Below are 17,558 nucleotides of genomic sequence, written 5' to 3'. Positions count from 1 at the left end.
TGTCACCTGCAGTGTGGTGAGTGGGTGAGTGTGTTGTTGTCACCTGCAGTGTGATGAGTGGGTGAGTGTGTTGTTGTCACCTGCAGTGTGGTGAGTGGGTGAGTGTGTTGGTGTGACCTGCAGTGTGGTGAGTAGGTAAGTGTGTTGTTGTGACCTGCAGTGTGGTGAGTGGGTGAGTGTGTTGTTGTGACCTGCAGTGTGGTGAGTGGGTGAGTGTGTTGTTGTGACCTGCAGTGTGGTGAGTGGGTGAGTGTGTTGTTGTCACCTGCAGTGTGGTGAGTGGGTGAGTGTGTTGGTGTGACCTGCAGTGTGGTGAGTAGGTAAGTGTGTTGTTGTCACCTGCAGTGTGGTGAGTGGGTGAGTGTGTTGTTGTGACCTGCAGTGTGGTGAGTGGGTGAGTGTGTTGGTGTGACCTGCAGTGTGGTGAGTGGGTGAGTGTGTTGTTGTCACCTGCAGTGTGGTGAGTGGGTGAGTGTGTTGGTGTGACCTGCAGTGTGGTGAGTGGGTGAGTGTGTTGTTGTCACCTGCAGTGTGGTGAGTGGGTGAGTGTGTTGTTGTGACCTGCAGTGTGGTGAGTGGGTGAGTGTGTTGGTGTGACCTGCAGTGTGGTGAGTGGGTGAGTGTGTTGGTGTGACCTGCAGTGTGGTGAGTGGGTGAGTGTGTTGTTGTGACCTGCAGTGTGGTGAGTGGGTGAGTGTGTTGGTGTGACCTGCAGTGTGGTGAGTGGGTGAGTGTGTTGGTGTGACCTGCAGTGTGGTGAGTGGGTGAGTGTGTTGGTGTGACCTGCAGTGTGGTGAGTGGGTGAGTGTGTTGGTGTGACCTGCAGTGTGGTGAGTGGGTGAGTGTGTTGGTGTGACCTGCAGTGTGGGAGTGGGTGAGTGTGTTGGTGTGACCTGCAGTGTGGTGAGTAGGTAAGTGTGTTGTTGTGACCTGCAGTGTGGTGAGTGGTTGAGTGTGTTGGTGTGACCTGCAGTGTGATGAGTGGGTGAGTGTGTTGTTGTCACCTGCGGTGTGGTGAGTGGGTGAGTGAGTTTTTGTGACCTGCAGTGTGGTGAGTGGGTGAGTGTGTTGGTGTGACCTGCAGTGTGGTGAGTGGGTGAGTGTGTTGTTGTCACCTGCGGTGTGGTGAGTGGGTGAGTGTGTTGGTGTGACCTGCAATGTGGTGAGTGGGTGAGTGTGTTGGTGTGACCTGCAGTGTGGTGAGTGGGTGAGTGTGTTGGTGTGACCTGCAGTGTGGTGAGTGGGTGAGTGTGTTGGTGTGACCTGCAGTGTGGTGAGTGGGTGAGTGTGTTGTTGAGACCTGCAGTGTGGTGAGTGGGTGAGTGTGTTGTTGTGACCTGCAGTGTGGTGAGTGGGTGAGTGTGTTGTTGTGACCTGCAGCGAGTGGCTGTGTGTGTTGGTGTGACCTGCAGTGTGGTGAGTGGGTGAGTGTGTTGGTGTGACCTGCGGTGTGGTGAGTGGGTGAGTGTGTTGGTGTGACCTGCAGTGTGGTGAGTGAGTGAGTTGGTGTGACCTGCAGTGTGGTGAGTGGCTGTGTGTGTTGGTGTGACCTGCAGTGAGTGGGTACAGTAACTATGGTAATAGTAGCAGCGATAGAAGGGTGATAATAAGTCGACTGACCGCCGGTGAGCAAGCGAGTGATTGGAGAATCATCCATCACCACGATCGTTGCTTCCATCCCAATTGCATCGAGTGCAGAGAGGTAGGAGCTTGGTGCCTCCATCCCATACAAGGCACTGCCGTGTAATGTGAGCGTGGCATCGGTGGCTCACGCGTTCCCCGAATTGAGTAAATATTCTACCAGAGAGTGGCTTGTAGAACGAGACGATGGGAAGCAATTAGCGTGACGTGGGGGGGCAGTGGGCCTGTCGGGCGACATTGGCCAGGCTGGCTTGAAGTGCGGGGCGCTCTGGGGTAGGGAGGGGCGTCCACTCTCACCACCATCATCATCATCGTCGTCGTCGTCATCAACAGCCGGTGATGGACACAGACTCGTGCGCGATGCGGCTGCTGCTGCTGCTTCACTACCGGCGAAGCGGCCCCACCTGAGATGCCGCCCCGGGGCTGCGTCCGCAAATGACAGCGCTCGTGACGCGGGTGGCGCCCACTCGGGGCTTGTTTCGCGGAGATGCGAGAGACGAGGATGGAGATGACGAGGATGGAGATGATGAGGATGGAGATGCCGATGGTCGTGGCCATGTATAGAAGATAGATACATTGGGGGGAGCGGGGTGGGGGGGACAGGGAGCAAGTCCACTGTCCACCTCCCTTGAATGTACAGGTGCCACAAGTGCAAGACGGAATCTGGCTTCGCATCGGTCGGGTCCACACACACAAAACGCCCTCGAGGCGCCCCTTGCAAACGAGATGTTCCACCTCTTGGGACGTGCGGGTGAGTGAATGTGATGACACAGACCATTCCACCGCCCCGTGCATGTGCCACGTGTGTGCATGTGCCACGTGTGTGCATGTGCCACGTGTGTGCATGTGCCACGTGTGTGCATGTGCCACGTGTGTGCATGTGCCACGTGTGTGCATGTGCCACGTGTGTGCATGTGCCACGTGTGTGCATGTGCCACGTGTGTGCATGTGCCACGTGTGTGCATGTGCCACGTGTGTGCATGTGCCACGTGGACACACACAACACCACCGCACCCCGAGCGGCATGTTCACGCTGCTGGGACAAGTGTTGTTAGCGAGCACCTATTAATGCCGGAAAGGCACACATAGACGCACATGTACACATACACATCCTTCATGCACATTCACTTGTACACGTACGTGTGCATATTTCATACACACTCGTACATTCACATGTACACACAAACAAATATCCCCCGTATCGCCTTACCAGACTGTAGGGGCAAGTCCTGTTGGCGAGCACCTATGAAGACCGGCACGGCACACGAGGGGGTGGGTGGCCAGCACCACACCCGTCCGCCTTTGTCTTCCCAGTGACGATGTTTACACACGGCGCCAGGTCCTCATTTGAGGTTGAGTCGACCTAGGGAGGGGGGGTGGGCCAGGACCGGTTCAGATAATCGTCACCGGTGTTGGCCGTGAGCAGAAATTCGAACTCGGGTCGCCGTGTTCGTAGCGCAGCGTGCTCACCGCTGCACCACCGCTCCCCACATGTACACACACTCACGTGTACACACACACTAACATGTACACACGTGTACACACACACTAACATGTACACACGTGCACACACTCACGTGTACACACACATTAACATGTACACACGTGCACACACTCACGTGTACACACACATTAACATGTACACACGTGTACACACACACACACACACGTGTACACACAATCTCATGTACACACACTCACGTGTACACACACATTAACATGTACACACACACACACACGTGCACACACTCACGTGTACACACACATTAACATGTACACTCGTGCACACACAATCTCATGTACACACACTCACGTGCACACACTCGTGTACACATTGCGAAGTACACACATTCAACAGTCTCAGCACATAGACGTACACACACACACGTCAATGTACACGCGTGCACACCGCTCACGTGAACACACGCACGTGACAGTGTGGATCGTGAGTGACCGTGACGTCACTCACTGACCACTGTGTCACTCTCACCGTGACGTCACTCACCACGGTGTCACTCTCACCGTGACGTCACTCACTGACCACTGTGTCACTCTCGCCGTGACGTCACTCACTGACCACTGTGTCACTCACTGACCACTGTGTCACTCTCACCGTGACGTCACTCTCACCGCGGTCCCTACCTGTGCCGTCTGTGCGCCGCCGTCACCGCCCGAACCACACGGCGACCTCACGGGGGGAGGTGGTGGAGGGCGACGACGAGAGACGAGGTGCCAGGAGGTGTCAGGAGGTGGTGGTGGAGGAGGTGGAGGGGGGCGACGAGAGACGAGGTGCCAGGTGGTCGAGGACGAGGTGGATGAAGCCGAGCAAGGGGCCCCGACCCACGCAGGTGTCACCTGCCTGGCGCCGCAGCCGCCGCCGGTGCGATTCAAGTGCAGCGCGAAAAGGCGCCGGGCGCGGTCCTGATGCTGAAGAGACTCCGCCTCCTCCTGGCGGTGGAGCCGCCTCCTGCTGGTGGAGCCGCCTTCTCTTGGCGATGGAGCCTCCTGGTGGAGCCTCCTCCTGGTGGAGCAGCCTTCGAGTGGAGCTGCCTCCTGGTGGAGCCTCCTCCTGGTGGAGCCGCCTCCTGGTGGAGCCGCCTCCTAGTGGAGCAGCCTCCTGTTGGTGGAACCTCCTCCTGGTAGAGCCTCCTCCTGGTGGAGCCGCAGGCTGGAGCCTCCTCCTGTTGGTGGAGCTGCCTCCTAGTGGAACAGCCTCCTGATAGAGCCTCCTCCTGTTGGTGGAACCGCCTCCTAGTGGAGCAGTCTCCGGGTGGAGCCGCCTCCTGGTGGAGCACAGCCTCCTGGTGGAGCCCAGCCTCCTGGTGGAGCCTCATGCACTCGTCCAATGCCCCGAGTAGGAGCGTCCAGGCGACGAGCGCGTGTCTAGCTGCCCTCCTCCTGACTCGAGTGACGGACTCCTCGTGAGGTTCTCGGGGTTCTCGTCACCACGAGGAGTCGCCGCACCGGGGGGTGAAATCATCCTCGGCGTGCTCTCGTGCCGAGTGGTAATTAGTGGTGGATGGTGGCGGCTCTCGCCGAGCATGGAGCCGGGGTTAACCCAGCCGACTGGGTGCCAGGCGATGGCAGTGTGGATGCTCGCGGAGAGCCCAATACACGGGGGGGGGGGGGGGCGTCTAATATTGGCTGCGGGGGTTGGGAGGCACGATTCGTATCGCGATTTGAAAAACTCCATGCCCGTTCCCTTTTTGCCGGCGGGTGCAGCGCCTCTAGTGGCTTCCCAAGGGTTTACGCGAAACCCAATCGCGAGACGCACGTCGAGAAAAATCGACGATTACGCGCACGACTCGCCGTGGTTGTGTCGATCGATGATCGAATCTCAGCGGGTTTATTTGAAACGGTACCGATCACACCATGTGCATCCTACACCATTGACCTCCAATGACCTTGGCGATCCACTGCTGCATGGAGGTTCCCCAACGCTGCTGGTCACGTGGGAAAGCGCAGTGCCAAGCACTGCACTATGAACGCTGCGGACCCGAATTCGATTCCCGACCACGGCTAAAATCGGTCGCGATATCTGCACCAGTTGCTGGGCCTCCAGTTTCACCAAGCCGCACTGACCGGAGTGGTGAAGTATGGTCAAACAAGTCCCACGACTGACATGGCGTGGGAAGCCCTTCATCCAGCAGTGGATTTAGAGAGGGGTGAATATTTACTTATTCGCCATGTATGTTAGTTAAACTCCTTTCGCACCGTACGTAGCCAACGGTGCTAAATCAGAGGGGCGGGTTCCAGCGTGCACCGCCAACTGCTGTAAACACGACCCCACTGCTCCGTGCTGGGATTCAACGCCTGTGCAGCAGCAGCCGGAGGTCACAGCTGGGGCCCAGCACCTGGTAATTACGAGGCTGCCACACTCATCATCACCATCAGCTCCTCCAGGCCCCCGAACGCCATGCCGTGACAAGCAGACCATGGGACGGCGTGAACATATTCAATTCACGCTTAATTGATGCAGGGCTAATTGGTTGTGCTGATGAGTCACCCCGCGCCACCGGCGGCTTCGTGACCGTCCAGGCCAGAATGAAATAAGCGAGTGTTGTTGTTGCCGTCCCGCGTTTGTGGCTCAGTTGTGGCACCGTTTTGGTCCCTTGCCACACCGCAGCACCAACAGATCATTTGCATGTAATTAGCATCCTTGAAAAGATTTGCTTACACTCGCAGTTCCGTGCACATATCGCGAACCTTAAGGATCCATCACGAGTCGATTCATAGCTTTCACCCTCACCGGGTGAGCAGGAAGTCACCCACGATGGTGAGCGACCCAGTCCCTTGGCAACATGCACTCGGGAAGCAAGCTGCGCCTGACCTGTGGCTCCCACGTGACTCAACATCAACACGAGTCCCTGCACGCGTTTGTCTGTCCACACGCGAGTGGTAATCGCCCTAAACCCATGTCCATCTTTTTTGCTGGTTAATTGTACAATTAAATTATTTTGAAAAGTCATTTGTCAGAGAAAAGTTGTTACGGGAAATGTATTTACCACCGATCCATGTTTCTGCACCGTTTTCAATTCTGTAATGCAGTTGTTTTTGCTCTGATTTCTATTTGCTTCATTGTTATACTTGTTAAGTAATTGCATTTGTCATTTAGGTGACCCAGGTGACGCTTGCAAATGAGGCTCATCCTGGTCTCGAGTTCTCACCTGGTTCAACAAAATAAACATAAAACTTGCAGAGGCCCCGGGGCCAGAGATCAGCTTCGGGACAAAACTGGGCTGCTGCTGCCACCTAATGGACCCTCCACGTCACTGCGCAGGACCCCAAAATTCACTCACAACGCCTCCAACGAATCCACCAACTCGGTCATCACGGAGTTGGTCAAGCATACCAATAAAGGACCACAGAGCTTGACAATTGCTGGCTCCGGTTCCCTTCCCAGGCTTGTCCGTGGTTTCTCACGTGCCTCCGCGCAAACTCTGCGCGCGTTACAAGAGCGACGGCGAAAACGCTACTCTAAAGTACGATCACCGTCACTACCGCGACGCTCGCGTTACAACGAGAATCACAACAGTTCTACGTGGACGCTCGCGCGGAAGCTCCGGGGCAGCTCTACGCGCTGCTGCTGCTGCTGCCGTTGCTGCTGCTGTCGCTCCCATCGCTGCCGTGGCCGCGGCGAGTGGGGCGGGGAGGGCGCTCACAGCATGGCGAAGTGCTGCTTCAGCTGCTGTATGAGCTGGTGCGAGTCCACGTGCTGCGGGAACGCGCTGAGCGCCCGCTGGGCTGACAGGTAGCTGCTCTGCAGGTCGCCCAGCTGTCGCGCAAACACACCGCGGGCACGGCGAGACACATCCGCAACATTTAGATTTATGAAATATTTCACCTAGATAATCGCGAGAGATGGAAGGGGGGGGGGGTCCCGGTGTATGAACCGACACGTACAGAGCGAACGTGTAACGATTCCACGTATATATACACACACACGTACATGAAATCAGTTTCCATTTCTACAGTGTACCCCGCACACGCGAGAACGATTCGACGGTGCACACCCCCGGGTTCATGCAGAATGCACTCTGTAACAGCGGCAGATGTTGTGCGAGTTTTAATTAGAAATGTAAATGAGTTGAGACTGGCAGCAGGTTTCAGTGTCTGCTCACAGCATAAACACCGCGCCACTGCACACCAGCAGCACGCTCCGCTTCCCTTGCTGCTTATTACCTCGCACTGCTGCACTCTGGAATTCCCTCCCATCGTCCCTTTTTCTCAAGCTCTCATAATAACCTTGCTCAGATGAAGAGACACGTAAACTCTTCATGTTATAACGCTAATGTTCTTATCACGGCGCTGTGTGACGTTGACCGCTTGGCATTTTGGGACCTCCGAGCCTGTGCTCAGGTGACCGTTAGAATCGAAACAAACAGCAGCGGGGGAGGATGTCGCGGGGCGGATGTGGGGGAGTGTGGGTGACGTGGGAAGCGAGACCTGGTTAGAGAGGCTGGCGTAGTTGAAGTGCGGCTCGTACATGTGTGGAGCCAGCGACGAGGCCGTCTGGAACAGCGCCTTCGCCTGCGCGCAACACGGCGAGAGCGCGCTCGGCTCACAACCGCCCCGCTCAGCCCGCCGCCCGCTCTGCGCACAGGTCGTGCCGGGGGTCGGGGCGCAATCTGCCCACCCTCGCTCACCTGGTCCAGATGTCCCCTGCGGTGCTCCAATACCCCCAGGTTGTTGTAGGCCTCTGCGTGGTCGTTGTTATTCGCCAAGGCCAGCTTGAAGCACTGGAAAGCCAGCGTCACATCCCCTATTCCCTGCACAAAAAGACAAAGGTCCCCCGTATAGCCTAAACAGACGTTTGGGGCAAGTGCTGTTAGCGAGCACATATGAAGGCTTGCATGGCACACGAGGGGGTGGGTGGCCAGCACCACGCCCGGCCGCCTTTGACCTCTACAGTGGCAATGTTTACACACCGCACCAGTGACTCATTTGAGGCGGAGTCGACCTATGGGAGGCCCAGGACCGGTTCAGATAATCGTCACCAAAGTTGGCCGTGAGCGGGAATCGAACTCGGGTCGCCAGGTTCATAGCGAAGCGCGTTAACCAGTACACCGGCACACACACAGCATCAAATCCCAAATGCCGAGCACAATACACGACACGCATGGCACACACTCGTACCAACGCATACATCATGTACATACCCAACAACACAATTTGGCGGTGTGCACGAGGTATTATATAACAGCTAACAGCTTGAATATAATTCAGAGTTGGATTGTAAACAAGATTCCATTTCAATTAACACCCTGAATCCAGTCTGATCTTCCTCAAACTTACTATGACCAGACGTTTACTATTAATCGTTTTGCGCGTGCAAACTTTCATTACAGGAAATCTATTGTTTTACGTTTGTACAACGTTTTCGATGTCTTCTGTAAGGCGGTTGTTTTTACACCGATTTCTATTCGCACTTTTTTTAAGGATGTATGTATGTATGTTGAACTTCTTTCGCACCGTACGTAGCCAACCGTGCTAATCGGAGCTTTGCTCTGTCATTTTAGTAACCCAGGTAACTCTTGCGAATACCAAATCTCTACTGGCATCTCGCAACTTCTCAGCTGGTTACAAATGCAGTGACATCGCGGGGTGTCAACATGCAGTGCCGGCCCTAGAGAGGCACGGCATGCGGTGTAACAACATCGCGGATACCACAAGGGTGTGGGTGTAGTACCGGCCCTAGAGGGGCCCGGTAAGCGCTGATTGATAGCGCTGATTGATAGCGCTGGATGGCACCACGCTTGGCGTGCAGTACCAGCCCGACAGTACAGGGTGTGGGAGTGCCGGCCGTAGGAATGAGGTTACTAAAGGCCATGGCACTCTGGTTGACCAGTTACGTCTACAAAGGGGCCCCAAGGGGGGCTAGGGGGGTAACGTGGTTGGGATCCAGATCCTTCCCGAGAATTCTGGAAGGTGGTCGTGGCCAAGGGCGGAGCCAGCCACGCCGCACAGAATATTCGCCGGGTCCCAAGAGGGACCGGAGTTGTCGTTGTTCATCCTGAAGAAACCTTCGTCAACGTTCTCCGTTCTCCGAGTCTCCAACACGTGGACCTGGACCCGAGCTGTGGTCCCGGTCCGTAGTAGCAATTACGTTGTAATTAGTGTAGCTAGCCTGGTGGTCACCACCATAGGTTGTTATTCTGTTAAGGGGAAAGTTACCCCGTGTGTTGGAGTTGAATAAATGTGTTGCCTCCAAGTCTACGACTCAGTTGAACTCACTACACAAAGAACATCAACCTAAACCTGCTTTGCTGGCGCAGTGCACAGTGGACGTATCGTGCGTCGCGCGCGGCTCGCTCCCGAGTGCCCGCCGCCGGGTTCGCCACTCACCACGGCGACGTGGCCCAGGTTGTACCACACCTCGGCCCCTTCCTCGGGGTCCTGCGCCAGAGCCAGCGCTCGCTCGAAGCTGCCCAGCGCCATGTCGTACTGCTGGGCGTAGAAGCAGCACAGCCCCAGGTTGTTGAACAGCTGCATGTTGTACACGCCCATCTGCAGCAGGCGCCTGCAACCAGTGGGCACGCGCGACCGGGGGGCGCACGCGCCGCCAGCAGTGAGCCCCGGCGGGTCGCCGTACAGTGCGAGCACAGCGGCCGCCGCCCGGCGGAGGCCACGAGCCGACCTCCAGCTACCTCCGCTGGTCTGCGAGTGGATTCCACGAGGTTCCGGCGGGCCAGATTCCCGGGTCCTACACCGCTGCGGCCTGCCGATGCGCCACCTTCCCCGTCACCGTGGTTCTCCCGAATCCCGTTGTTTCTCCGCGGTGCTGTGAGGCAGCGGCGGAGCAACACTCACCGGTAGAAGCGCAGCGCGATCTCGGGCTGGTCCGAGTAGAAGTGGCTGCTGCCCATGCAGGCGATGGCCTCCACGTGCGTGTTGTCCTGCTTGAGCACTTCCTTGTAGCTCTCCGTGGCGAGTGTCAGGTTGTTCATGCCCTGCACGAATGACACGTGGACGGAGTGTGCGTCGTGGTTATGGTTATCAGCGTGAATTATTATTGTTATTGTTATCATCACTATTTTGTTGTACTTTTTTTTACACAGTTACTAAGGACAGGCCCAAAAACATCAAGTGGCCTGCAACAAATAGCACTGTCGAAGTTGTAATAGACGAGCGTTAGCACGCTTTTGAAATAGAGCAAGGTAATAAATTGGGAAAATATACAATTGGGAAGGAATTTGAAGTGCAGCAGTGCGAGGGAATAATCAGAAAAATAACTGTTGTGACCTGCAGTGTTGTCTGTGGGTGAGTGGGTGAGTAGGTGAGTGTGTTGTTGTGACATGCAGTGTTGTCTGTGGGTGAGTGGGTGAGTAGGTGAGTGTGTTGTTGTGACATGCAGTGTTGTCTGTGGGTGAGTGGGTGAGTAGGTGAGTGTGTTGTTGTGACCTGCAGTGTTGTCTGTGGGTGAGTAGGTGAGTGTGTTGTTGTGACATGCAGTGTTGTCTGTGGGTGAGTGTGTGAGTGTGTTGTTGTGACCTGCAGTGTTGTCTGTGGGTGAGTGGGTGAGTAGGTGAGTGTGTTGTTGTGACATGCAGTGTTGTCTGTGGGTGAGTGGGTGAGTAGGTGAGTGTGTTGTTATGACATGCAGTGTTGTCTGTGGGTGAGTGGGTGAGTAGGTGAGTGTATTGTTGTGACATGCAGTGTTGTCTGTGGGTGAGTGGGTGAGTAGGTGAGTGTGTTGTTGTGACATGCAGTGTTGTCTGTGGGTGAGTGGGTGAGTAGGTGAGTGTGTTGTTGTGACCTGCAGTGTTGTCTGTGGGTGAGTGGGTGAGTAGGTGAGTGTGTTGTTGTGACATGCAGTGTTGTCTGTGGGTGAGTGTGTGAGTGTGTTGTTGTGACCTGCAGTGGTGTCTGTGGGTGAGTAGGTGAGTGTGTTGTTGTGACATGCAGTGTTGTCTGTGGGTAAGTGGGTGAGTAGGTGAGTGTGTTGTTGTCACCTGCAGTGTTGTCTGTGGGTGAGTAGGTGAGTGTGTTGTTGTGACCTGCAGTGTACTAGTTGAAGACAGTGTAGATGAGACAAAACAGTCAGTGTCTGGTAGACCGAGTCCTCGACAGAGTTGCAGGAATCAATGAGGAACCGATCACGGGAACAGCAACCATGCTAATAGCAATATACAGTATGAGTGATAAAAAGATGACTGACTGCCGGTATGCAAATGAGTGAGTAGGTGAGTTAAAGGGTGTGTGAGCGAGTGAGTGGAGTGAATCAGCGAGTGCTGGACCATCAATCACCCTGACTGCTGCTTTACTCTGAATTGCATCAGGTGCAGCGAGGTAGGAAGTGGGTGCAGTGCGAGCGAGGACCTCGTGGCAGAGGTGAGTGTTGTATTGCTCTTATACAAACCTCGTGAATGCGTGCGATACCGGTGAGTAGAGTCACTTCCCCAGGGAAACGCTCCAGGCCCTGGCGGAACACCTCCAGTGCCGCAAGGGGCTGATCCAGCCGCACACACACCTGCAGAGACAAAGAGCCCCCCGTATAGCGTTTAACAGACTGTTTAGGCAATGCTGATGTTTACACATCGCACCAGCTACTCATTTAAGGCTGCGTCGACCTAGGGGAAGCCCGGGACTGGCGCAAATATTCGCCAATTATTGGTTGCAACCGAGATTCGAACTCGGGTCGCCAGGTTTGTAGCACAACACGGTAACTACTGCGCCACCACTACAGCTCTGAGCCAGTGGTGGAAATTCTACATTACTATGACGGGGGTGAGTCTATCCATAGGACAACCACTGTTGAACTTCTTTACAAAGCAATACTCATTTTATCGTGCCCAGAGAGATTATGGACCATCAACCGTCAAAGAGGAATTCAACTTACAACGTTCCCATTGCGAGTCGTTCGCTCACACACACCCTGCACTCACACACACACCACACTCACACACACACCACACACCGCCCTCACACACACACACACCGCACTCACACACACCACACACACACCACCCACACACAGCCCTCCCACACACACCACACTCACACACACACCACACTCACACACACACCACACACACACCGCCCTCACACACACACCACACTCACACCCCACTCACACCGTACACACACACACCACACCCAAACCACACTCACACCGCACACTCACACCACACACACACACCACACTCACACACACCGCACTCATAAAGCACTCACGCACACACCGCACACACAGACAGCACTCACATAGACTGCACTCACACATACACTGAACTCACACACACACACCACACTCACAATGCAGTCACACATACTGCACTCACACCTCACTCACACACACTGCATACTGACAGCTGGACCCCATGTAACTGACACAAATACCTCACACCTAACAGTATGCTGAGTAAATTCTGCGAGTCAGACTTGCCTTGCTCAGGAAGAGGAACGTGTCGACACAGTCGTGCTGCTTCATGGCCGACTTGAACTGCTTCTCTGCCTCTCGGTACAGCCCCAACCTGGGGCCCGCACAATAACAGCCGCTGTTCACCACTAAGTGGCGGTGAAGGCACCACGGCGCTTGTGCCATGCTTGCACACTTTCAGGCAAAGTGACGTTTCGAAGGCCCGCTGGCAGGCCACAAACAGACCCAGGTGCTATAGGTTGACTGAGATGGACCGCACGCACCCACACACACCCACGCACACAAGAGGCCAGGTTCACGCTCGCACAGCGCGCACCTGTGCACACAACCCTCGCCGCTGCGCACGGAACCTAACCCCACCCTGTGCTGCACCGCCGCTCGAACCGAGCGCTGACCTGTAGTAGCACTTCCCAAGCTGCACCTTCCACCACCAGTCTTGGAAGCGCGCGTGCTCAGTGGCCAGCGAGGCCAGCTCCAGAGCCTGGTCGCACGGCACGACACGCGGACGGCGTTACTCCCGACACCGCGCCGCCGTGCGCATTCACAGAAACAACTCAAGCGCGTACAGCACACACACTGAGGGCTGCGTGCACGGTGAAATCACTTACGTTTTTTACATCATTTTCATGGTGAAGGATGTACTCAAATAATGGCTGCAAATGACACAGAGAGGAACGAACCACAGCTCAGCGTGTCCTCTTCACAAACATCACCCTGGATCAGACCGATGGCACCGGTGTACGACTCGGGTCTCACCTTGGCCACGGATGGCTGCTGCGCGTATTTTGCAAAGTTGAGCCGGGACAGGTGGATGAAGGGTCCATCTGGGTTCGACAGCATGGAGGCCTGTGGAGTAAGGCCTCACTGGAGTCATCATCGACCAAGGCTTGGGCAGCCAAGGGCATATTCAGTCAGGCAGACGCCAACGTCACCCAAAATGAAGAAGGCCTTAAATGTCCGCCTATTATCTATAAATATAAGTAATAATGTATTGCCCCCTGTCAATGTACTGATGGAGGAAGCCCTCCACACGCTGGGGGATTGTCTGAACATACTTCACCACGCTGGCCAGTGCGGATTGGTGAAGGGGGAGGGGGTCAAGGACCAGTTGCAATGTCACTCGCCACTGACATTCGCCGTGGCTGGACATCCAACTCAGATTGCTGGGTTTTCTGTCATCGGGCAGTGTTCATGGCAAGTGCGATGAGTGTGTGTTTTAACTGTGCTTGTACTCCACTGCTAAAGCAGTTCCCACAGTGTTAGTTTAGACCAGGAGTCAGCAACCTTTCAAAGAAGAAGAGCCTTTGTTTTTATCTTTGACCAAAATAGTTCGAGAGCCGCATCAAACGCAGAGCTACCGGTACACAAACGTAGCAGATATAGAGCAGATGACAAACATATTCTGACTTAAATACCCAAAATAGGTGAAGGAATAAACTGTCTATTTATTTCCCCCCCCTGAGTAATTTTTTAACATTACAGTTTAACAACATTTTGTTGTCACCAAGACATTCTATAGTGACCTATTCCCTGTCATATTAAATAAATTATTTTACGTTAAATCATGTTTAAGATTCACGTTTTAATAAAAAAGAACATCTCGCAAAGGGGCAGCCAAAGAGCAGCATCCGGCTCGGGAACCGCCGGTTGCCAACCCCGCGACTGAAGGCGAGCTCCCCGCGCGTAAGCGAGTGAGTTGCGTGCGTCACCGTGGCGGTGTTACTAGCGCCGGCCCTACCGTGCCGAGGCGGACATGTCGGCCTGAGGCACTGGTGACGGGCCGCGCCGTGCGGGCCGTACGGGGTGTGCGGATGGCCTGCTCCATGGTCCCCGGGCGGCCAGACTGTGTCCCAGGTCGCATGAACCCAGTTAGGGGCCGTCCCGTGGCCGTCATGGGCCTGCATGCCCCGAGATCACATCCAATACGGACGAGCAATGGTGAACAAAAAGATCTAGGAAACACAAGTTCAAATCTGTGAGGTGGGCAAATGCGGCCAGAGGGTGGTGAGAGCAGGTGACGTCACCTGACGGCCTGGCTTGGGCCCATGGCGCCGGACCCCTGGCTGGTCGCTGGAGCACGGAGTGATGTCCCAGGACCTGGAATCGACACATTTCGCGAAACCCAGTCACTCCAAATCCACAGGGGGCCCAAAATAAGTCACTCATCATCTATTGGGGACGTAAAAAGTACTCATTGACCAGTCACTGTTCATCATCCACTGGGTCAATCAGCATTGACAGGCAACCCAAGATTTTTGTCACTCAACATTCAGTCACTCATCATCCACTGGGGACCCATAGGATCCACTCGCTCGGACACCGTCCACTCATCCCCGGATCTGCTGCCACGTCCACGGTTCTCCGTGTCGGCGCTCACGCGAGACCGTGGCGATGGCGTTGTCGTCCAGGAGCATCTCGGCGAAGCCCTCCTCGTCCACGTCCACCTCGTCCACGTAGAGCTGCTCCGTGAGGGCCCGCATCTTCAGGGTCCACGCCACCTGCCATCGCCACGCACAAACCCCGTGACGGACACGGACGACGCCGGCTCCTAAGGGGTCTGTGTGCTCGCCAGTAAGCTGGTCCATGTCCTGGCAATGGTCCGTAAGATGTTTGGAGTCCATGGTCCCTGGCCCCATGAGGTGTCTATGTTTAACAGTTCCTGGGGCCAGTCATCAATTGCATAACACTTTTAATCAATGTTAATTATGGGAGATGATTACTTGATGTGGTTTATGCACCTGGCTTACTGATCCTCAAGGAGTCGTGGTAATAATACTAACATCATAAAGGCTGCTATCGGGGAGAGCTACACGGATTCTCGAGACGAGTTGTCAAGAGGGTACTGCAGTGAGACGTTTGGCTTCTTGTCGGAGGAAACGGAAGAAACCCCCAGCACGCAGCGGGGAAGGCGGAGATAACTCAACAACTGCGCACAGAGAGATGAGCGAAACCCAAGGCCGTGTGCTCCCATCAAACACTCGGCAGCCGCTCCTGCGAGAGACGACAGGGCTCACAAATGGCCTGCTGCGTCGCTCCCGAGGTGTCACCCGGTCCGGGCCCAAGATCGGCCACGCGCGTCTCGGCATCCCCCTCTCGGCCGTCAGGGCCTCGACTTACCTGATCCAGGGGATTCTTGCGGAGCAATTGACCGCAGATCTCGGCGCAGTCGCGATGTCTCCTCCGCCTGAGGCGGCTCCAGGCCAAGAAGGAGGGATCCATGTCCGAGCGTGGGGCCACGGAGGGCTCGGCGAGGCCACAGAGGCCTCGGTGCCAAGGCAACGGAGGACGCGACGGCTTCGCGCGTCGCCGGTGGGCCCCACAGCGCCCTCTGGTGGCCACGCCCCCCCCACGGAGTCCTGCTCCAGCCCTAATCCCTGGGATTGCATTTTATTTAATGCGTCGGCTGCGATTATCGCGACCGATATTATCCATAATAGAGGTTGGGGTGGTTGTGTCATTAAGCGCGCCACCACCCAGGCAATTAGTGAGATTTGTCACGTACACAAAACGTGCACATTAGTTACTCCTTGACTTAAAGCTTTCGTGACTGCAGGGATTCATATTATTGGGTCTTACGGGTAAAATCACGTAGATAGGTTTTCTTTGAACATATCAACGTGACTTTACCGAAAGACACTATAATAATTAGTTACTCGTTCAGCAACACCAACGTTTTTGAGACGATTTTCGTGTCCTAAGGTCGTTAATGTAAATACGTTATGTGCATCATGGATGTTCACTAACTGTGAACATATCAATAATAAAGATCCGCTGCTTCGCTCCGCCCCCCGACTCCCTGAACTTGATTGGCTCACATTGACGATGTAACATTTAATTCCTCTATTTAAGGCCGAAACAGAAGGATTTATCCACAATTCTGTCTGTCGCCTGAGGCTGGTTTTGTAATCACCGGCAAAACGTCGTACTCGAATTGTAAATATCGTGGGTTTACTCTCCCACACACCAGTGTGCTGAAATTATAGCAGCCAAATACTCTAAACGCATGTTGATTCTAAATGTGGAGGAAAAACCCGGAGGACCCGGAGAAAAACCCACGCGACCACGGGGAGAGAGAGACACGCAAACTCCAAAGATGCAGCAGGCGTTATGATCGGGATTGAACCCACGACCTCCTGCATACCAGGCAAGGTAGTTAACATCTCGCCACCACGGCGCCGTGGTGGACGGGATGTCGGGGTGGATTAGGGGGGCAAGCGCCCAACCCCTCCTTCCACCAGGGATCTGAGATTCTATTTTCGAGGGTGTAAGCCTCCAATAAGCTCGATGGGATCACTGGGGGGTCCCTCACCTCGGTGTCGCCAGGAAATCCCCACCTCCCACCTCCCCCACTGTAGGCCAAACCCGCACCACGCATGTCATCATTCAGACACGGCGTCTATGGAAACTCCACTTTCAACACAATATCGTACCGGTATCAGATCTGGGTACAAATCAATTCCTGCTGCCACCTGAACAGACGTCAATTCCTGGACTGGGCCGGGCCAAACCGTGCACAAGTGTCGACCTGAGCGGGGCACAACTCGTTGTTGTTGTTTTTGTATTGAAACTGCCACCTGAACAATGTTGTGCTCCACCCCCACTCGTTGCGTCACGTGGCTTCATTTCTGGTCGCAGTGCATTTCTCGTGTCGTATACCGCTGCTGTGACACTGAACAGGTCACCACCACCATCAGAGTAGAACCACGACTCAACAGCAGTCTTCCCGAGTCCACCCACCTCGCTCCGCCTCCAACAGCAGACAGCGGTCATCCCCACCCACTAGCGTTTTGGTAGCAACTTACCAATTGATTTGCTTTTCAGACTTTTTAAGTTTTTGACAATCTTACCGGTGCTGTTTTGCACCATTTGTTGTATGTGGTGCATTCCACTCGCCGCGTTCTTTGTGCTGGTTGTATCACCCAGATGATGAACACGACCTTACCATTCGGATCTTGCAATAGTGGTTTCTTAATTCTATTCTTTGCTGTAACCAGGTTTCTGTGTAACAATGTCCCCAATGAAAATGGCTATGCATTGC

The 17,558-nt window shown here is 54.8% G+C and overlaps 2 protein-coding genes across 2 annotated transcripts in view; both read right to left on the bottom strand.

Annotated features, from left to right (window-relative positions):
- LOC144944088 (1-phosphatidylinositol 4,5-bisphosphate phosphodiesterase beta-4-like) overlaps positions 1 to 4,011 on the bottom strand; it is an 83,402-nt gene extending 79,391 nt beyond the window's left edge. Inside the window, exons 1-2 of the mRNA XM_078872155.1 lie at positions 3,784 to 4,011; positions 2,852 to 3,004 (exon numbers count right to left, since the gene is read on the bottom strand). The gene's annotated coding sequence lies outside the window, so the exon portion shown is untranslated. The remainder of the gene's footprint in view (positions 1 to 2,851; positions 3,005 to 3,783) is intronic.
- A 960-nt stretch (positions 4,012 to 4,971) lies between these two features.
- On the bottom strand, positions 4,972 to 15,845 carry TTC8 (tetratricopeptide repeat domain 8). The gene is made up of 14 exons (XM_078872153.1): positions 15,638 to 15,845; positions 14,898 to 15,018; positions 14,545 to 14,617; positions 14,259 to 14,418; positions 13,277 to 13,366; positions 13,129 to 13,173; positions 12,916 to 13,001; positions 12,527 to 12,614; positions 11,501 to 11,611; positions 9,952 to 10,091; positions 9,487 to 9,661; positions 7,788 to 7,910; positions 7,588 to 7,671; positions 4,972 to 6,916 (listed from the first exon to the last, which is right to left on the bottom strand). Exons 1-14 carry the CDS (start codon positions 15,737 to 15,739, stop codon positions 6,800 to 6,802), a joined length of 1,515 nt encoding a protein of 504 aa, XP_078728279.1. The 5' UTR covers positions 15,740 to 15,845; the 3' UTR covers positions 4,972 to 6,799.
- Positions 15,846 to 17,558: the final 1,713 nt, after the last annotated feature.

This window comes from Lampetra fluviatilis, chromosome 33, assembly GCF_964198595.1.
Source record: "Lampetra fluviatilis chromosome 33, kcLamFluv1.1, whole genome shotgun sequence".
NCBI lineage: Eukaryota > Metazoa > Chordata > Hyperoartia > Petromyzontiformes > Petromyzontidae > Lampetra > Lampetra fluviatilis.
The sequence above is the reverse complement of the archived record's forward strand: the minus strand, read 5'-3'. Positions and strand labels throughout refer to the sequence as shown.